Source organism: Muntiacus reevesi, chromosome 3, assembly GCF_963930625.1.
Source record: "Muntiacus reevesi chromosome 3, mMunRee1.1, whole genome shotgun sequence".
NCBI classification, from domain to species: Eukaryota; Metazoa; Chordata; class Mammalia; order Artiodactyla; family Cervidae; genus Muntiacus; species Muntiacus reevesi.
The window spans coordinates 255,244,644-255,262,690 of record NC_089251.1 but is presented as its reverse complement, the minus strand read 5'-3'; the positions used below and the strand labels follow the sequence as shown (position 1 = coordinate 255,262,690).

At 37.6% G+C, this 18,047-nt stretch overlaps 1 protein-coding gene across 3 annotated transcripts in view; it reads left to right on the top strand.

Annotated features, from left to right (window-relative positions):
* Positions 1 to 18,047, top strand: part of PDE1A (phosphodiesterase 1A) — a 285,493-nt gene that overhangs the window by 235,126 nt on the left and 32,320 nt on the right. For 2 of the 3 annotated variants that reach the window (XM_065931884.1, XM_065931883.1), the window contains exons 11-13: positions 1,456 to 1,537; positions 3,597 to 3,717; positions 4,783 to 4,928. In XM_065931884.1, the coding sequence (XP_065787956.1) occupies positions 1,456 to 1,537; positions 3,597 to 3,717; positions 4,783 to 4,928 (349 nt within the window). The remainder of the gene's footprint in view (positions 1 to 1,455; positions 1,538 to 3,596; positions 3,718 to 4,782; positions 4,929 to 18,047) is intronic. The other variant, XM_065931885.1, reaches the window with a different exon arrangement.

Genomic DNA, 18,047 nt, shown 5'->3' with positions numbered 1-18,047 from the left:
TGACACGACAAAGCAACTGAGCATGCAGTCATGCTATCATAGTAAAAAAGTTTTGTACGTAGTAACCACCTTTAAATCTATTATCTCTTGTGATATTTAGCCTCCCCCCCAAAAATGGAGTTGTTCAATATTTGTGTTCAATTAATCTACAGTTGATAAGATCAAATAGTAAAAAAAAATTGATATTTCAATTTTCTTTGATAAGATTATATTAAAATAAGATTTATGCAAACAGTAGCTCAGTTGATAAAGAATCTGCCTGCAATGCAGAAGACCCCAGTTCAATTCCTGGGTCGGGAAGATCTGCTGGAGAAGGGATAGGCTACCCACTCCAGTATTCTGGGGCTTCCCTGTGGCTCAGCTGGTGAAGAATGTGCCTGCAATGTAGGAGACCTCTGTTCGATCCCTGGGTTGGGCGGATCCCTTCGAGAAGGGAAAGGCTACCCACTCCAGTACTCTGGCCTGGAGAATTCCATAGACGGTATAGTCCATGGGGTCACAAAGAGGCAGACACGACTGAGTGACTTTCACTCACATGCAAACAGAATGTAAGAATATTGACTATGTTCCTCATTACTTACTGTGGGAGCTTCAATAAAACTTGGTTTATAGGTAGAAAGATCTTTCAAAATGCTAATACACTTTTTTTTTAAAGTGTTTAATTTTATTTATTTGACTGTATGGGTCTTAGTTGCAGCATATGAATTCTCAGATGCAGTATCAGGATCCAGTTCCCCAAGCAGGAATCAAACGCAGGTCCTCTGCTTTGGGAGGGTGGTGCCTTAGCCACTAGACCACCAAGCGGCTGCTGCTTAGTCGCTTCAGCCACGTCCTACTCTGTGCGACCGCATGGACTGCAGCCTGCCGGGCTCCTCTGTCCATGCGATTCTCTAGGCAAGAGTACTAGAGTGGGTTTCCAGGCCCCCCTCCAGGGGTCTTCCTGGCCCAGGGATGAAACCTGGGTCTCGCGTATTGCAGGCAGATTCTTTACTGCTGAGCCAAGGAGGTCCCTCGTAAGTTTAAAAGGAGTCCAATCATGAATTCTTGATACTGAAGATCTGCTGATGTTATTTGGCATTGGGGGAAAAAAGCAGAAAATTCATGAGCTGGATTGTCCAATGCCAAATAACATACCAAGATGACTAGCTTATGGCGACTTTAGGAAATTCCAAAGAACAAAGGTTTCTCTCTCTAGAATAGCAGTGCAGAGTCTCCAGGTGCTGAAAATGTTCATGTTATTTTACTTCTGCAATGTGTGCCTTATACAACACATCCCCAAAGGGAGACCAACTCAGTAAAGTTATAAGAACTTGAATAACAGCTTTTGGTTTTATAATAAATACACAAAGCCAATTATGAAATAAAATATGCAACTTTTTAAGATTTTTTATCTAAGTTGCTCTTAGCTTAGTTTCTCCACACCAAATCTATACTAATGGGCTTTTCTTTCTGTAGGGAGATAAAGAAGCTGAATTAGGGCTTCCATTTTCCCCGCTTTGCGATCGGAAGTCAACGATGGTGGCCCAGTCCCAAATAGGTAATGCTGAGAATTGGTGGTTATGGAGAGCGAGTGTGTGCCTGTTAGTTTTCATATGGATACACAGTGTTGTTCACTCATGAAAATCTACTCCATATGCATGATAAATTTAATCTTTAGACTGATCTATATGGAGGTGAATGGTAAGAATTTTGAAACGTTCTCACAAAATGAATCAACAGAGCAGAATTAGTTAATAATTGTTATTCTCTTTGTAATCCTTTTATAAAACACAGAACTTTCTTCTCTTTCTGTGCAAGAGACAGCATTTTTTGTTGTTTTGTTGCTGATTATTTTCTGTAATTTAATTCTTTATATATGGAATAATCCAATGAAGATATTAATGTATCCGTTCTGTTATCACTAAATTTGAATAATATGCCTAATGTACTAGCTCATATTCTTTTGGGAAAAAAATCTTAGGATATGAATATGTTAGGGAAACCAACAACAGGAAATTTGTAAAATGACATTGTTCCCAACCTTATTTATTCTTTTCATTTGTGTTTATGTTGGGAACTTCAAATCCAGCCCATGATTAGAACATATTATTGCTATTAATATACTAAAATGGTGTTCCCTGGGCCAGCATCTTCATTTCTGGCATCTATGACCAATAAATGAAAGAATCACCGCCCTACCTCTGTAGTTGGTCCTGCAGCGCCTCCTCCAAACTGGTGATCACCTGTCAGAAAGCTTCTTGTGCTCACCTTTCCCCCTTCCTACCCGTGTTCCAATAGCTGTTTTCCTAGCTACCGTAACACAGGTGCCTCTCATCGTTTACAAGGTGTGGATGCGGCAGGTTAAGGGCCTCCGTGGGCAGACTGAGAAAAATTAAGTTTCTGAGGCTTGTTGCTGTACTGTAATTGCTCCCATGTTAGTAAAGGTGACACATTTGACAGTCTCTAGATCCCAAGCATTTAAAACCACAGACAAAACTTGAAAGAACACCCTGGTGGTCAATTAACAGTGACTTAACTTGAAGTCATCAATTAAGACACAAAACTACTGAAGTTTTTTGAATTAAAAATGTACCTTAATATACACTATGGTGAATCCAATTGCTTGAAATGGAAATTGCTTTATCCAAGTTCCTGATGAATAGGATATTTTTTAAATGTAGATATTTCCCAGGACACTGTCATTGAAAAAGCATCCCCACAGCGTTCTCTTATATTCAGATGATGGTCTGTTGCTCCCAGTTGTGTTTAAGGCAACAAACATTTGATTTCCAGCGCCACACTTCTCCTGGGCCCTCGGGTGTTGAATGTACACAGAGCTTGTCTTCTTCTCCACCTAAACACAGGTAGTAAATGCTCCCTAGAGGACCATGCCCCATTCTCTGTGTCTGTCATTTTCTAGTTTGATGAGTACTTTAAATGTAAAAGTCTTTATTCAGTCCTGACAACTCAAAGTGATGGGATTAATGCTGTCTCCTGGAGATGTTACTGTTCTCTGACAGATTTAACAGAATACACCCACGCTCTGTGAACTAACATTTTGTATCCCGAGAATAATAAACAGCTATTTGAAATATTACCTCACTGGCAGAAAGCTCTGACTGATATAGTATGAGAGAAAAAAAAAAAAAAGTGGTTGCCTTCCTGTGGCTTGAAAAAACAGTCCAACTATTTAGTTTCTTTGAAGCTTGGATATTATGTCTTGTTGGTCAATAACAAAATTCAACAAACAAGTGAAGATTTTTTAGAAAGGAGAGTGATCCCTCTCATTAACAGTGAAAAACAAATTGACTCTGGTTAGTCTGAAATTATTGTTAACAATAATGAGGCTGAATATTAACAGGAAACTCAATACACTTGAGTTAGCAAGTTTAAATTGTATCCCATTTTTACTGCTTGAGAGATGATTTTGTAGAGCATTTAAACTCTCCTAAAGATTGTGTTATTGGATTAAAATTAATTGCAAGGGGTAAGCTAAGCCAACATTGTAGTTGAAAATTGCTATCAGGAGGTTAGATCTGAATTATTACCAATTTAGAATTTAGGAAATTATATCACTTGACTTTATTGATATTTATTTATGTTTTTTGCTTTTGTAGGTTTCATTGATTTCATAGTAGAACCAACATTTTCTCTTCTGACAGACTCAACAGAGAAAATTATTATTCCTCTTATAGAGGAAGACTCGAAAACCAAAACTCCTTCCTATGGAGCAAGCAGGTTTGATTGTTTTCTTTTTTTGTGTCTTTTCTCTTTTACTTATAATTATCTTTATTATTCCTTACATTAAGCAGGAAATTCTTAGAATTACTAGGTAGTATTGCCACCTAATGGCTCTATAATATATTGCATCTGCCTTTGAAATTAGGAACTTGATGTCCACTAGGAAAAATATCCAAGTTTAATACTAAAGAGTATTACAGAATCTTATTCAGTACTCAGGATAATAAATATTATTTGAATTTTTATTGAAATGTGTGAATTATATCCTGGGTATATTAACATATCCAATCGTGGTACGCAGTTGGGAGAGGGGAATTATGTTGTGTTGCTAACAAACAAATTAATCACAGACCACTTGTATATCTAGAAAGATGCCTACTTCAAAGTTAACCTTTTAAATGACATGAATACAATGGATCTGGATAATATGTAATAGTAAAGTTCATTTATATACAATTTAAAACATTTCAATCTAGATTTTTTTTATTGATAAATGTGTTAAAGGATATTATTTAAAACATCCAGTTGCAGAAAAATTATGCTAAATTCTTGCATATATGAACACATAGCTGTTCCTAATAACATACCAACAGGTTCCTTAAATGTTGCCCTAGTGAAGAAACAGAGGGGATGTTCTACCTGAGAAAGATCCAGGTTAGCCTGGTGATTAAATGATGGAAGGAGGGGCAGGGACGGTTATCTGACTTTGAGCTCCAGAACGCTGATGTCTATTTTGTGATGTTCACCAGTGGACTCACCACGAAGTCAGCTGTCTCAAGATTCTGCTCCTCTATTTAGGCCTCACCCACTGCCATCCCCACCCTGTAACACATGCTGTTGGATTATGACCTGCGGCTCTGGCCCTGTCCACGAGGGAAGGAAGGTGTGTGGTGAGCAGCCCTGGGTCTGGCTGCTACCTTCCTGCTTCTCCAGCTGGTTTTGTGAAGTGTTTCAGGCCTTGCTTCCTCATCCTATATTCTGCCCTCGGCATTTTCTGGTTTCTTTGGTGGTTACTATTAGCTCAATAACCTATATGTTATCTCATGTTGCTGATTCCTTTAGACGATCAAATATGAAAGGCACCACGAATGATGGAACCTACTCCCCCGACTACTCCCTTGCCAGCGTGGACCTGAAGAGCTTCAAAAACAACCTGGTGGACATCATCCAGCAGAACAAAGAGAGGTGGAAAGAGTTAGCTGCTCAAGGTACAGTTGTTTATGAGGCCTTCTCCCATCCCTCTCTGTCCTAATGCCTCCTCTGAGATGTTTGATTGTTTTTATCCCCAGATTTCCTCTTTTACAAAATATGCAAGCTCTTAGAGGTATTTATAATTTGGCTATTCATAAGAAAATTGACTATTCATAAGACTTTGACTATTCATAAGAAAATTGGTCTGTCTGTTAAATAAAAAGAAATTCTGCTCTGTTTGTGCCATGTAGGCTGTGGAAGTGTTGACGTGGGTGACAGGAAAGTGGATGTGAAGGAAGGATGGGACAGTAAAAGCGTGACCAAGTTTTACATGGCACAGTACCCTCCTGTTGATTACTAGAGGTGCTTTTGATCCTGTGTTTCAGGCTTTCCAAATAGATTGTGTTGCACTAGGAAAGCAAGACTTTGTGTCAGAGATTTGAGTTGGTTTTTTTTTTCAGTTTTACTAAGTTATTTCTTTGCCTGACAGTTTCACTCATGAGTTGGAAAGATCATTTGTAATTTGCTACTGAAGAAATATGTCCCTGGCATATCATAGGTGCTTTAAAGTTATTTATTGAATGTGTTTTCGAATGAAAGAGTGAATGAATAAACTTCACTTTGAATCTATTTATTCAGAAAGGAAAACAAATGAACATATTTTCAGAAATAGAAAGAAGACAGGAGGGAAACAAGATTTCTGAAACGCCTCCTATGTACCAGGCATTTTACATGTATTATCCTCTTTCCTTTTATAACTGTCTTTTGAAGTGGAAAATATTACGCTCATTTTGCAGTCTGGAAATAGAAGATCATACAGCTTCTAAGCACTAGAGTCAAAACTGATTCTCTACCCAAGGTTTTTCCCACTGCATGCTATTATACTGTCCCGTATCTTTCAAGAAAGTATGAAAAAAATTGAGTTGAAATATTTATATTCAATAAATCCAAGAATCCAATTGACCAAAACGCACTCTTCTCTAAGAAAGTTTTAACTAAAATAAACAACAGTGAACCCCAAACATCAACCCATCGCTTAGAACCTATTTGTTATAAAGGAAAACTCTGTGTCAGAATTGGATTAAGTACAATTGCTCTCTTTCTAATAAACTTTATTGTGTTGCACACAGGGGTAAATTTTAGATTTGCATAAAGTTCTCAACTTACATTTCTGAAATTGACTAATAATTCATTCCTGCAGGTATAAAATGTACAACCAAGATTTGAACATAGGAAGTCTAGCTTTAAGCAAATTAAAATCATAGAGCATTTTAATAATATAATTTCCAAGAGTACTTATGAATAGCATTCCTTGTTTGAATAAAGAAGCTTATGTTGAATTTTATTTATAAAATTACATACTTGGTTTCTATTTCCAATGCAATGGTAAACTAGATAAACTTAAAGAAATATGGTAAAAAAACAACTAGCAATGCTGGATGAAATATTGCTGAAAAGAAATTGGCACCCATAGTGAAAGTGAAAGTGTTAGTCAGCTGACTCTGCGAACCCATGGACTGTAGCCCACCAGGCTCCTCTGTCCGTGGAATTCTCCAAGCAGGAATACTGGAGTGGTAGCCATTTCCTTCTCCAGGGGATCTTCCTGCCTCAGAGAATGAACCTGGGTCTCCAGCGCTGCAGGCAGATGCCTTTCTGAGCCCCCAGGGAAGCCCTGGCACCCATAGAACCTGTTCAAATAAGGAGAAAACAGAACTTCAGAGAAATAAAGAAACTTTGAAGCAAGGATCTCTCCTGAGGGCATCTGTTTACTGAAGTCATGGGTTTGCAGACTGAATTTACTACCACATTGGGCTTATGCCAGAAGCGCAAATTTCACTTTACATTTAAAAATTCTATTACTGCACTCATCATATTAATGATAGAAAGAGAAAAATGTAAGACCTCAAGAAATGCAGAAAGAACATTCAAGAAAATTCAGTATACATCCACTTTTTAAATTCAGAGGAACATTCCTAATCTATTTTTGTTTTCCTACTTGTCTTGCCTTCCTTCTTACTGCTTGAGATTTCTTTTTTATCCCAATATATTTCCTTTATGGTTTGAAATACTTGCACTCTATTCCTATTATTTTCATAATTAATTAGGAAATGTTAAATCTAATAATAATAATAGTAATCAATAATCAATAGTAAATAACAGAAAAGTTAACCAGTAAGTTTACCTTTCCACCATACAACAGAAAAATCTTAAAATATAATTTTAACTGATATTTTATTTTTTAAAGTTTTAGAAATACAGAAATAAAGTAATTAAAATTTAAAATGTCTTCTTGAAATTCAAGAGGACAATGTCTTTTTAACATTGTTTTGAAAAATGAAGCTCGTGCAAGAAGACCCCTCCAAGGTTCTTCCTCAGCCAGCCAGATATGTTCCTCGGATAACCATAGCAGAGCTATATCAGACCTTCCAGGTCTATTTGATTGCTGGGATTTCTTTTTGTTAAATCCTGATAGTCTAGCAGTTACTCCAAACTTGGACCACAATCTCAAGCTTGCAAAGCTGTGGGGTTTCCACATTTATTCTAAACTAAATCCACCACTTTATATTGAAGAAACTGTTTTTTTTTTTTTTTTTCCTGTCTTATCCCAACACAAATTGCATCTACCTGTGGCAGCAAAGCTGGTTTCCATTCTCAAGCTGCTGTTGGCAGGGGAGGTTGAGAGCAGCTCCAGGCAAGAAGGTCCAGGTTCCTGCTGTTTGTACCAGAATCTCCAGGAATTTTTCAAGAATAAATGCTTCTCAAAGTGTTGTGTTGCCTTGATTGATTTCCAGTGTGATGGAATAATTGTTTTGTTCATGTTTTCCAATGCTGTATTTCTTTTCTGTGAAGAAGAAACCCTTGGCCTCTTTATATCACAGCAACAGGAAGTCCTCTCTCTCCACATTGGCTTTGGGAAAATTAAATAAGTTGATTTATATAATTTTCTTACAGGTACCTGAAGTAGTAGCCATTGCATGAATTGGCTTTTATTATTGTAATTATTATTTACTGTGCTTCTGCTATGTGTTCTAGGAATTAGGAGTACAGTAAAAAGCAAGCCAAACAACACACACAGAAAGCTAGAGACACTTAACTTCACGAAAGAATTCAAGTTAGGAGCAAGATTATGACTTTAAATAAGGTGCATAGGAAAGATTTTACTGAGAAGGTAATACTGTAAATAAATACATGAAGGTGGTTAGAAAGACCTATGAGGAGGTCTGGTGTAAGGGGTTGGGGAATAAGTTTTCAGACAGAGGAAATGACCAGCACTGGGAGGTGGGGCTTGGCTGACATGCGAGAAATAACAGGAGGCAAATGAAACAGGGAAATTAGGCAAGTGGGAATAATGTAGGCAATGTGATAGATGGGTAACCTGAAGCGACATCATTGGTTTGGGTCCAAGAGAGAAAGGAAACTTACTATAGTTTGAAGAAGAAAACTAAAATGTTATGAACTGAAATTTTAAAAGGACTGCTCTGACTACAGAATGGAAACTGTTATGTTTGTTAGGTAAATATGAGAGTGGTGAGAAGGAGGCAAGACACAGCTGTTCATAACCCAGAACAGAGGTGTAGGCTACTACAGGTAACAGTGGTGGAGGGGCAGGGTCTACAGTGTGGGTGCCTGACCCAATAGGCATGAGTGGGAAGGGATAGCACAGAGATTGGATTCTGGATCCATTCTGAAAGTAGAACTGGTAGAATTTGTTAATAGATTAGATGTGCCATATGAAATCCAGAGAAGAGTCGAGAATAATGCCAGAGTGTTCAGTTTTCTTAAATGTATGTGAGTAAATTCCTATAATCATTTTGCAGAACTTTGGCATTCTCTAGCAAAGCTGAGGACACAATGCTATATTTCCCCAAAATCTCACTTGTATGTTTTTACCTTAGACTTTTGCTCATGTGCATCAGAAGACATAAAACATTCATTGCGGCATTGTTCATGAGTGCAAAAAGCCTAAAAACAGTGGCAAAATGAATTCATAAACTGTGATTCTTATTCATGTTCATACAGCTGTTAATATAAATCTTCATTGTGAATATTAACAGGGATGAAAGACACAAATAATATTAAGCAAAATATGCAGCCTGCTGTGTAATATAGCAAGACACCATTTATAGAAAGTTTAAAAAACTAAAAACTGGATAATAGGTTTTAGAATACACACTAAAGAATGATGGGGAAAATATTCATCATTGTTCTAGGGAAAGGATGGAGAATTTATTTAGGAGTTAGTAATATTTTATTTCTTTAGTTGAGTTCTAGACATGCAGATGTTCATTTGGTGATTACAGTTATGCCTAACATATATGCTTTATATATGTAATAAAATCCATTTTTATGAATAGAGCATTTCATAATACAAGATTTTAAAGTGTGATTTGCTACAAAAACACAGCAACCAAAATAGTCATCTGTTTTGAAGTCAGTGTGTTTCAGATACTGCCATTGTAATTTCCCATTGCCATCATCTCTGATCTGAAATACCCTGAAGATGAAGGTTTCCTTATTATAATTGCATTAAGATGAAAATAAGCAGATTATATGATGCTGAGAACTTTGGAATATTAATTAAACATCAAGGTTCTGAGCAAATGTTTAATCATCGTTATGCTACCTCTGGACTTCCCCGGTGGCTCAGACGGTAGAAGCGTCTGCCTACAATGCCAGGTTCGATCCCTGGGTCAGGAAGATCCCTCTTGAGAAGGAAATGGCAACCCATTCCAGTACTCTTGCCTGGAAAATCCCATGAATAGATGGAGGAGACTGGTAGGCTACAGTCCATGGGGATGCAAAGAGTCGGACATGACTGAGAGACTTCACTTTCACTTTCATGATACCTCTGAAACTATATTTCATAGTTATCTCAAAAACATCCCACTAATCTAGAGCTGTGGATGGTATGGATGACTAGGGTCCATGGTAGGTAGCTCCTGGGTCATCAATAAAACACTTTCAAGAAGAATAATTTCATTCAATAAGTCTTCAATTCAGGATCTGTGAACATCTGTTAAAGAATGTTGTATGAAAATTCATTCCTTTTTTAAACCTATTTTAAACTTTAGACTTTTTATTTTTTATTGAGGTATAACTGATTAACAATGTGATAGTCTCAGGTGAAGAGTGAAGGGACTCAGCCATACATATACATGTATTCATTTTCCCCCAAATGCCTCTCCCATCCAGGCTGCCACATAACAGTGAGCAGAGTTCCATGTGCTAAACGGTAGATCATTGTTAGTCATCCATTTCAAATATAACAGTGTGTACATGCCTATCCCAGACTCTAACTATCCCTTCCCCCTGTCCTTTCCTCTGGCAACTCTAAGTTCATTCTCTAAGTCTGTGCATCTCTTTCTCTTTTGTAAGTGCATCTGTATTATTTATGTTCAGATTCCACATATAAGGGATGTTGTACAATATTTCTTCTTCTCTGACTTCACTCAGCATGACAATCTCTAGGGCCATCCATGTTGCTACAAATGACCTTATTTCATTCTCTTTGATGGTTGAGTAGTATCCCGCTGCATACGTGTACCACATCTTCTTTAGCCATCCTCTGTCAGGGAACATTTAGGTGCTCCCATGTCTTCGCTATTGTCCACAGGGCTGCAGTGAACCTTGGGGTGCGTGTATCCTTTTGGATCATGTTTCTCTCTGGATCTGTGCCCAGGAGTGCGATTGCACAGTCATATGGCAGCTCTATTTTTATATTTTCACACATTCCTTTTTGACACAGGGTATTTTCAAAAAGTAAAGCCCTTGAATGGCAAACACAAAAAGGAAAACATGATTTCTTCCATCCCAAACTCATTTTGGTTAACGGTATCTATTTAGAGTGAGTAAATGCCTTCATTATCTATTCAGCCTTCCTTAGCATCTTGTCTTTGCCCAATCTCCACCTTCTTCCGTACTACTTAAGAGCAGACAGGAGATTTTGAGAGAGTATGTGGCTGTCTTTCTACTGAGGCATGTGGACGGAAATGGTGGAGAGACTCACTTTTCTATTTCTACCTATGGATTTTCAGACAAATTATATAACTTTTCTTACCCTCAATACTTGGGAAAATCATATCTTTCCTAATGAAGGAGCAGACATTCCCATAAATTCTGACCAGTCTCCATTTATGCTCCAGAGTTCTGAATGTCTGTAGCGGAGCATTGAGAACAAAGCATCAAGGAAATGAGAAAAAAGAGTACATTTGATGGTCAGTGGGTGAGAGATACTCCCAATTAACCACCAAGAAAATCCTTTACAGGAAAGAAATGTAAGACTAAATCATTTTCACTGGTGACGTGCCTTCCTATGTCATGAACAATGCCTGTGTCTGAAGCTGAGATGGAGGAGTAGATTGCATTTTGTTTAGAACAGCCCAAGTGGCAAACACAAGTATCTGTTCTCCCAGGAAGCAAAAGAGTTGCTTTTTAAAGTCACCTGAGAGTCTGGATTCTCTTTAGACGTGAGAATTCCAAATTGGCCTAGGTCCACTAAAACTAAAACCATAAATGAATCCCAGATCTGTTTTCTTTCCTATCTTCTCAAAGAGAATGTGTACTTGAGAAAAACTAGTTATGTCCCAGGGTGAAATCTGGGTGGTCAGTCTGGAATGGAATGCACGATGTTTCTTACTGTACTGAGTAATTTTATGATTTATTTGATATTGATTCAAACCCCAAAATACTAGGCACAAGGAAGATTAAGAAGTGGAAGAGGAGGCAACGTGAGAACTGAGACGCTACTGGAGTTGCATTGTGCTCAACCACAGCTGTTTAGAACCAGGAGGAAACCTAGAGCTAGCTTATGGCAAGCGTGACATTTCAGAATATCTATTAAAAATGTCAAACATACCAGCGCTTTCCAGTTTCTTTTTGTGACATGTTCCCTACATAGTTGCTCTAGAGGCATAGAATGTGTTCAGTATAATATCATTCATCTGAAACTTTTGAAACCTACGTTGGCTTAGTAGCTCATATGCTCCACCAAAAAAAGGAAAATAATAGAGTTTTTAGTAGAATCTCTTTGATATAAATTTGGGGAAATTGTCATCTTTATAATATTAAGTCATCCTATTCATATTTATCTTATCATTCTGATGTCTTCTTTCATGTTTATCAGAAAACTTATTTTTTTCTTTTGGTGATAATAACAGTAGTAATGATGACAGAAAATACTTGTTAGTGATATTAGATGTTAGGTACCCTACTAAGCATGTAATATATTATGTAATCACTTAATATTTATGATTAATAATACTATATTTAAAATTCCTGAATATAGTTTGTTGGACTTTCCATCAGTACTTTATATTTTTATTGCTTTGTGAATGAGTATTTCTTGCAGGTGTATAGAAATACAATTTGCCTTTGTATACTTTTCTTCTACAAATCCCTGGAGGAGGGCATGGCAACCCACTCCAGTATTCTTGCCTGACGAATCCCATGGACACAGGAGTCCATAGAGTTGCAAAGAGTCAGACATGACTGACGTGACTTAGCAGGCACACACAGGCACTTCTACAAACGGACAGTTTTTTCTTCTCCAAATTTTTACCTTTTGTGATTGTTTCTTTTGAGACAACTACACCAGCAAGTTTATCTAGAATGATCTGAAATGGAAGTAATGGTGGCATTCAGCTTGTCTCTGAATTTAAAGGGAAGATGTTTCATGTTTCAGCATAGTGTGATATATCTTAATTTCTTTGATCTGCTTTTTATGAGGTTAATTATATTCCCATCAATATCAAGAAAATAAATTTAAAATAAAACATTTAGTTTTAACAAATGTCTTTTCTGTAGCTTTTTAAAATAATTCACATGATTTTTGTTTTTAATTGGTTCATACAGTGAATTACATTAATAGATTTTCTAATGTTGAGCTACCTTGTATTTCTTGGATAAACTCAACTTAATTGTTATGTATTACCTTTGACTTGCATTATAAAATTTATATTTGTGGATGAGATTAGCTGTTGTTTCCCTTTCTCATACTGACCTTGTCTAGTTTTAGTACTGAGATTACAGTAGCCTTATAAAATGATTTGCAGTTTGAAAATCCTTGACTTTAAGTGAAATTGGTAGAACTACCTTTAAAATACCGTTAAGCTCAGTGTTTTATTTGTGGGTTAGTTTTTAATCAGCTGATTCGGTTTCCTTATTATTTACATAGAATGTTTTAAGTTATTCAGTGTTCAGGGTTTTAAAATTTTTGTGAGATACATCATATTGCAAAAGAATATATAAAAACATATGTAGTATTTATAAGTTAATAGGAAAGTATACATTTACAGTGGCCTATATGCAATAGTGGGCTTCCCAGGTGGTGCTAGTGTAAAGAACCCACCTGCCAATGCAAGAGACAAGAGACCCAGATTTGATCCCTGGGTTGGGAAGATCCCCTGGAGGAGGTCATGGCAACCCTCTCCAGTATTCTTGCCTGGAGAATCCCATAGACAGAGGACCCTGGCAGGCTACAGTTGATAGGGTCACAAAGAGTCGGACACGCTTGAAGTGACTTAGCATGCATGCACACACAAGACGTAGTATGCTAGCAAAATTTAACAACTAGCTAAAAAATGTATGTATACACACACATATGTGTGTACATGTGTATATATATGTTTATTTTATTATGCAAGTTTATTACTGTACAGAATGTGTAGCACATAATTTGTAAGTACTAATATACAATAGTCTTATAAATTCTGTATAGCTAATTGATTCTCTCAGAATACTTTCACCAATTTTTGACAAACTCTTGTGTCTATTGTCAACTTATGGTTGCAACTGACAAATGGGTGTCAATCAGACTGATTTTTTATTTATGTCAAGAAGGAAGATGAATGTACAGAAATACATATCTGAATTTAAAAAACAGGAAAGGCATATTCAACTTCACTTGTTCATCAGAGATGCAAATGACTTCCTTGTCATTTAATTGGATAATAGTATTTGAATAGTGGGGGGGAGGAATTCCCTCAATATTTTGTACTATTTATATTGTAGCAATTCTAGACATGACACACTTTTAAATTCAATCTGTATTTTTAACATTATCTCCACCATTTTAGACAGGAATAAAGAAATCAAGCCCCAGTTTGGAAAGTTTGATGATATCCATGGTGTGAATATTCCCACTGTGGCATGTTTCAAGTTGCCTATATAATTTCTCTAAACATGGAGGTGGGAAATGGCAGAAATAATTAAGCTCATGATATAGATAACAGTAAAATGTATCAAAATAATTATCACATGATGGTTTCTAAGTACCATCTTTGTTTTGAATACAATTTATTTAATTGTAAGTTTATATAATTTTACTTTTAAGAGTAAGTTGGTTTAACAAATAGCTTGTAAATTTTCTAAAATGTAACAATTGGGTTTTGATGCAGTATGCTACTACCTATAAAGCTTTATATGATCTGCCTTCACCTCCTTCATCTTGCTGATTCAGTTTCCACTTCTCTTCTCCCTTGCATGCCTTACTCCAGCCACGCTAACCTCCACACTGTTCGTTTCCTTTCTTACATGTCAGATACTTTCTGCTTTAAGAACTTTCACCAGAATCTTTGTTGGAAATGTCCCTCCCTCATTCTCCCTCTCTGCTTTCAAGTCCAGCTTCAGTTGTCACCTTGTCAAAGAATTACTACTGCCCTGGAAAAAATCTTTAAATTCCACCCATGTTCCTCCCTTGCCCCCTGATAATCCCCACTAACTATTTTCCCAAAACACATCACTCTCTAGCCTGTAAATAATTGACTTATTAGCTTTAATTTTTATTGTCTCTCTTGTTGTCATTGTTGTTCAGTTGCTTAGTCATGTCCTGCTCCTTGTGACCCCATAGACTGCAGCATACCAGGCTTCCCTGCCTTTTACACCCAGTTTTTGCTCAAACTCATGTCTACTGAGTCAGTGATGCCACCCAGCAATCTTATGCTCTGTCGTCCTCTTCTCCATCTTTCAATCTTTCCCAGCATCAGGGTCTTTTCCAATGAGTCAGTTCTTTGCATCAGTTGTCTTTTTCCCAATAAAAATAAGGTTGATGAGGACAGGGCTGTGTGCTTTGATCACTGATGTATCCCAAAATGTGAGAACAGTAGCTGTCACAAATTTGAAACTCAAGCAATTATATGTTGAAAGAAAAATAGGAAGCAGATGAGAGAGGGACAAAGAGAGGTAGAAGAAGGAGCAAAAGAAAAAAGATGGGAAGGAGAGAGAAAACCTACCATCTAGGCCAAGAAATAGAATATTTCCATGGCTTAGTAGTTCTACGAAAAGAACAGTATGAAACGGCAAAACAGGTCGATAGGTGCCCAATATGCACTGGGGATCAGTGGAGAAATAACTCAAGAAAGAATGAAGGGATGAGGCCAAAGCAAAAACAATACCCAGTTGTGTATTGAACAATTTACTTGTATTGAAGCAAGGTCCAATGCTATAAATAACAATATTGCATAGGAACCTGGAATATTAGGTCCACGAATCAAGGCAACAGGAGATGGCAAGAGTGAGTGTTGACATTCTAGGAATCAGTGAACTAAAATGGACTGGAATGGGTGAATTTAACTCAGATGACCATTATATCTACTACTGCAGGCAGGAATCCCTTAGAAGAAATGGAGTCAACAAAAGAGTCTGAAAAGCAGTGCTTGGATGCAATCTCAAAAATGACAGAATGATCTCTGTTCATTTCCAAGGTGAGCCATTCAATGTCACGGTAATCCAAACCTATGCCCCAACCAGTAATACTGAAAAAGCTGAAGTTGAACGGTTCTATGAAGACCTACAAGACCTTTTAGAACTAACACCCAAAAAAGCTGTCCTTTTCATTATAGGGGACTGGAATGCAAAAGTAGATATTCAAGAAACACCTGGAGTAACAGGTAAATTTGGCCTTGGAGTACAGAATGAAGCAGGGCAAAGGCTAATAGAGTTTTGCTAAGAGAACGCACTGGTCATAGCAAACACCCTCTTGCAACAACACAAGAGAAGACTCTACACATGGACATCACCAGATGGTCAACACCAAAATCAGATTGATTATATTCTTTGCAGCCAACGATGGAGAAGCTCTGGAGAGTCAGCAAAATAAGACCAGGAGCTGACTGTTGCTCAGATCATGAACTCCTTATTGCCAAATTCAGACTTAAATTGAAGAAAGTAGGGGAAACCACTAGACCATTCAGGTATGACCTAAATCAAATCCCTTATGACTATACAGTGGAAGTGAGAAATAGATTCAAGGGACTAGATCTGATAAACAGAGTGCCTGATGAACTATGGATGGAGGTTCATGACATTGTACAGGAGACAGGGATCAAGACCATCCCCATGAAAAAGAAATGCAAAAAGGCAAAATGGTTGTCTGAGGAGGCCTTACAAATAGCTGTGAAAAGAAGAGAAGTGAAAAAGAAAGGAAAAAACGAAAGATATTCCTATTTGAATGCAGAGTTCCAAAGAATAGCCAGGAGATATAGGAAAGCCTTCCTCAGTGATCAATGCAAAGAAATAGAGGAAAACAACAGAATGGGAAAGACTAGAGATCTCTTCAAGAAAATTAGAGATACCAAGGGAATGTTTCATGCAAAGATGTGTTTGATAAAGGACAGAAATGGTATGGACCTAACAGAAGCAGAAGATATTAAGAAGAGGTGGCAAGAATACACAGAAGAACTGTACAAAAAAGATCTTCATGACCCAAATAATCACAATGGTATGATCACTCACCTAGAGCCAGACATCCTGAAATGTGAAGTCAGGTGGGCCTTAGAAAGCACATTACTATGAAGAAAGCTAGTGGAGGTGATGGAATTCCAGTTGAGCTATTTCAAATCCTAAAAGATGATGCTGTGAAAGTGCTGCACTCAATTTGCCAGCAAATTTGGAAAATTCAGCAGTGGTCACAGGACTGGAAAAGGTCAGTTTTCATTCCATTCCAAAGAAAGGCAATCCCAAAGAATGCTCAAACTACCACACAATTTCACTCATCACACGCTATTAAAGTAATGCTCAAAATTCTCCAAGTCAGGCTTCAGCAATACATGAACCGTTAACTTCCAGATGTTCAAGCTGGTTGTAGAAAAGGCAGAGGAACCAGAGATCAAATTGCCAACATCCTCTGGATCATCAAAAAAGCAAGAGAGTTCCAGAAAAACATCTATTTCTGCTTTATTGACTATGCCACAGCCTTTGACTGTGTGGATCACAATAAACTGTGGAAAATTCTGAAAGAGATAGGAATACAAGACCACCTGACCCACCTCTTAAGAAACCTATATGCAGCTCAGGAAGCACCAGTTAGAACTGGACATGGACCAACAGACTGGTTCCAAATAGGGAAAGAAGTACATCAAGGCTATATATTGTCACCCTGCTTATTTAACTTATATGCAGAGTACATCATGAGAAATGCTGGGCTGGAAGAAGCACAAGTTGGAATCAAGATTGCCAGGGGAAATATCAATAACCTCAGATATGCAGATGACACCACCCTTATGGCAGAAAGTGAAAAGGAACGGAAAAGCCTCTTGATGAAAGTGAAAGAGGAGAGTGAAAAATTTAGCTTAAAGCTCAACATTCAGAAAACTAATACATGGCATCTGATCCCATCACTTCATGGGAAATAGATGGGGAAACAATGGAAGCAGTGTCAGATTTTATATTTTGGGGCTCCAAAATCACTGCGGATGGTGACTGCAGCCATGAAATTAAAAGACGCTTACTCCTTGGAAGGAAAGTTATAACCAACCTGGATAGCATATTAAAAAGCAGAGACATTACTTTGCCAACAAAGGTCCATCTGGTCAAGGCTATGGTTTTTCCAGTGGTCATATATGGATGTGAGAGTTGGACTGTGAAGAAAGCTGAGCGCTGAAAAGTTAATGCTTTTGAACTGTGGTGTTGGAGAAGACTCTTGAGAGTCCCTTGGACTGCAAGGAGATCCAACCAGTCCATCCTAAAGGAGATCAGTCCTGGGTTCATTGGAAGGACTGATGCTGAAGCTAAACTCCAGTACTTTGGCCACCTCATGTGAAGAGTGGACTCATTGGAAAAGAGCCTGATGCTGGGAGGGATTGGGGGCAGGAGGAGAAGGGTACGACAGAGGATGAGATGGCTGGACGGCATCACCAACT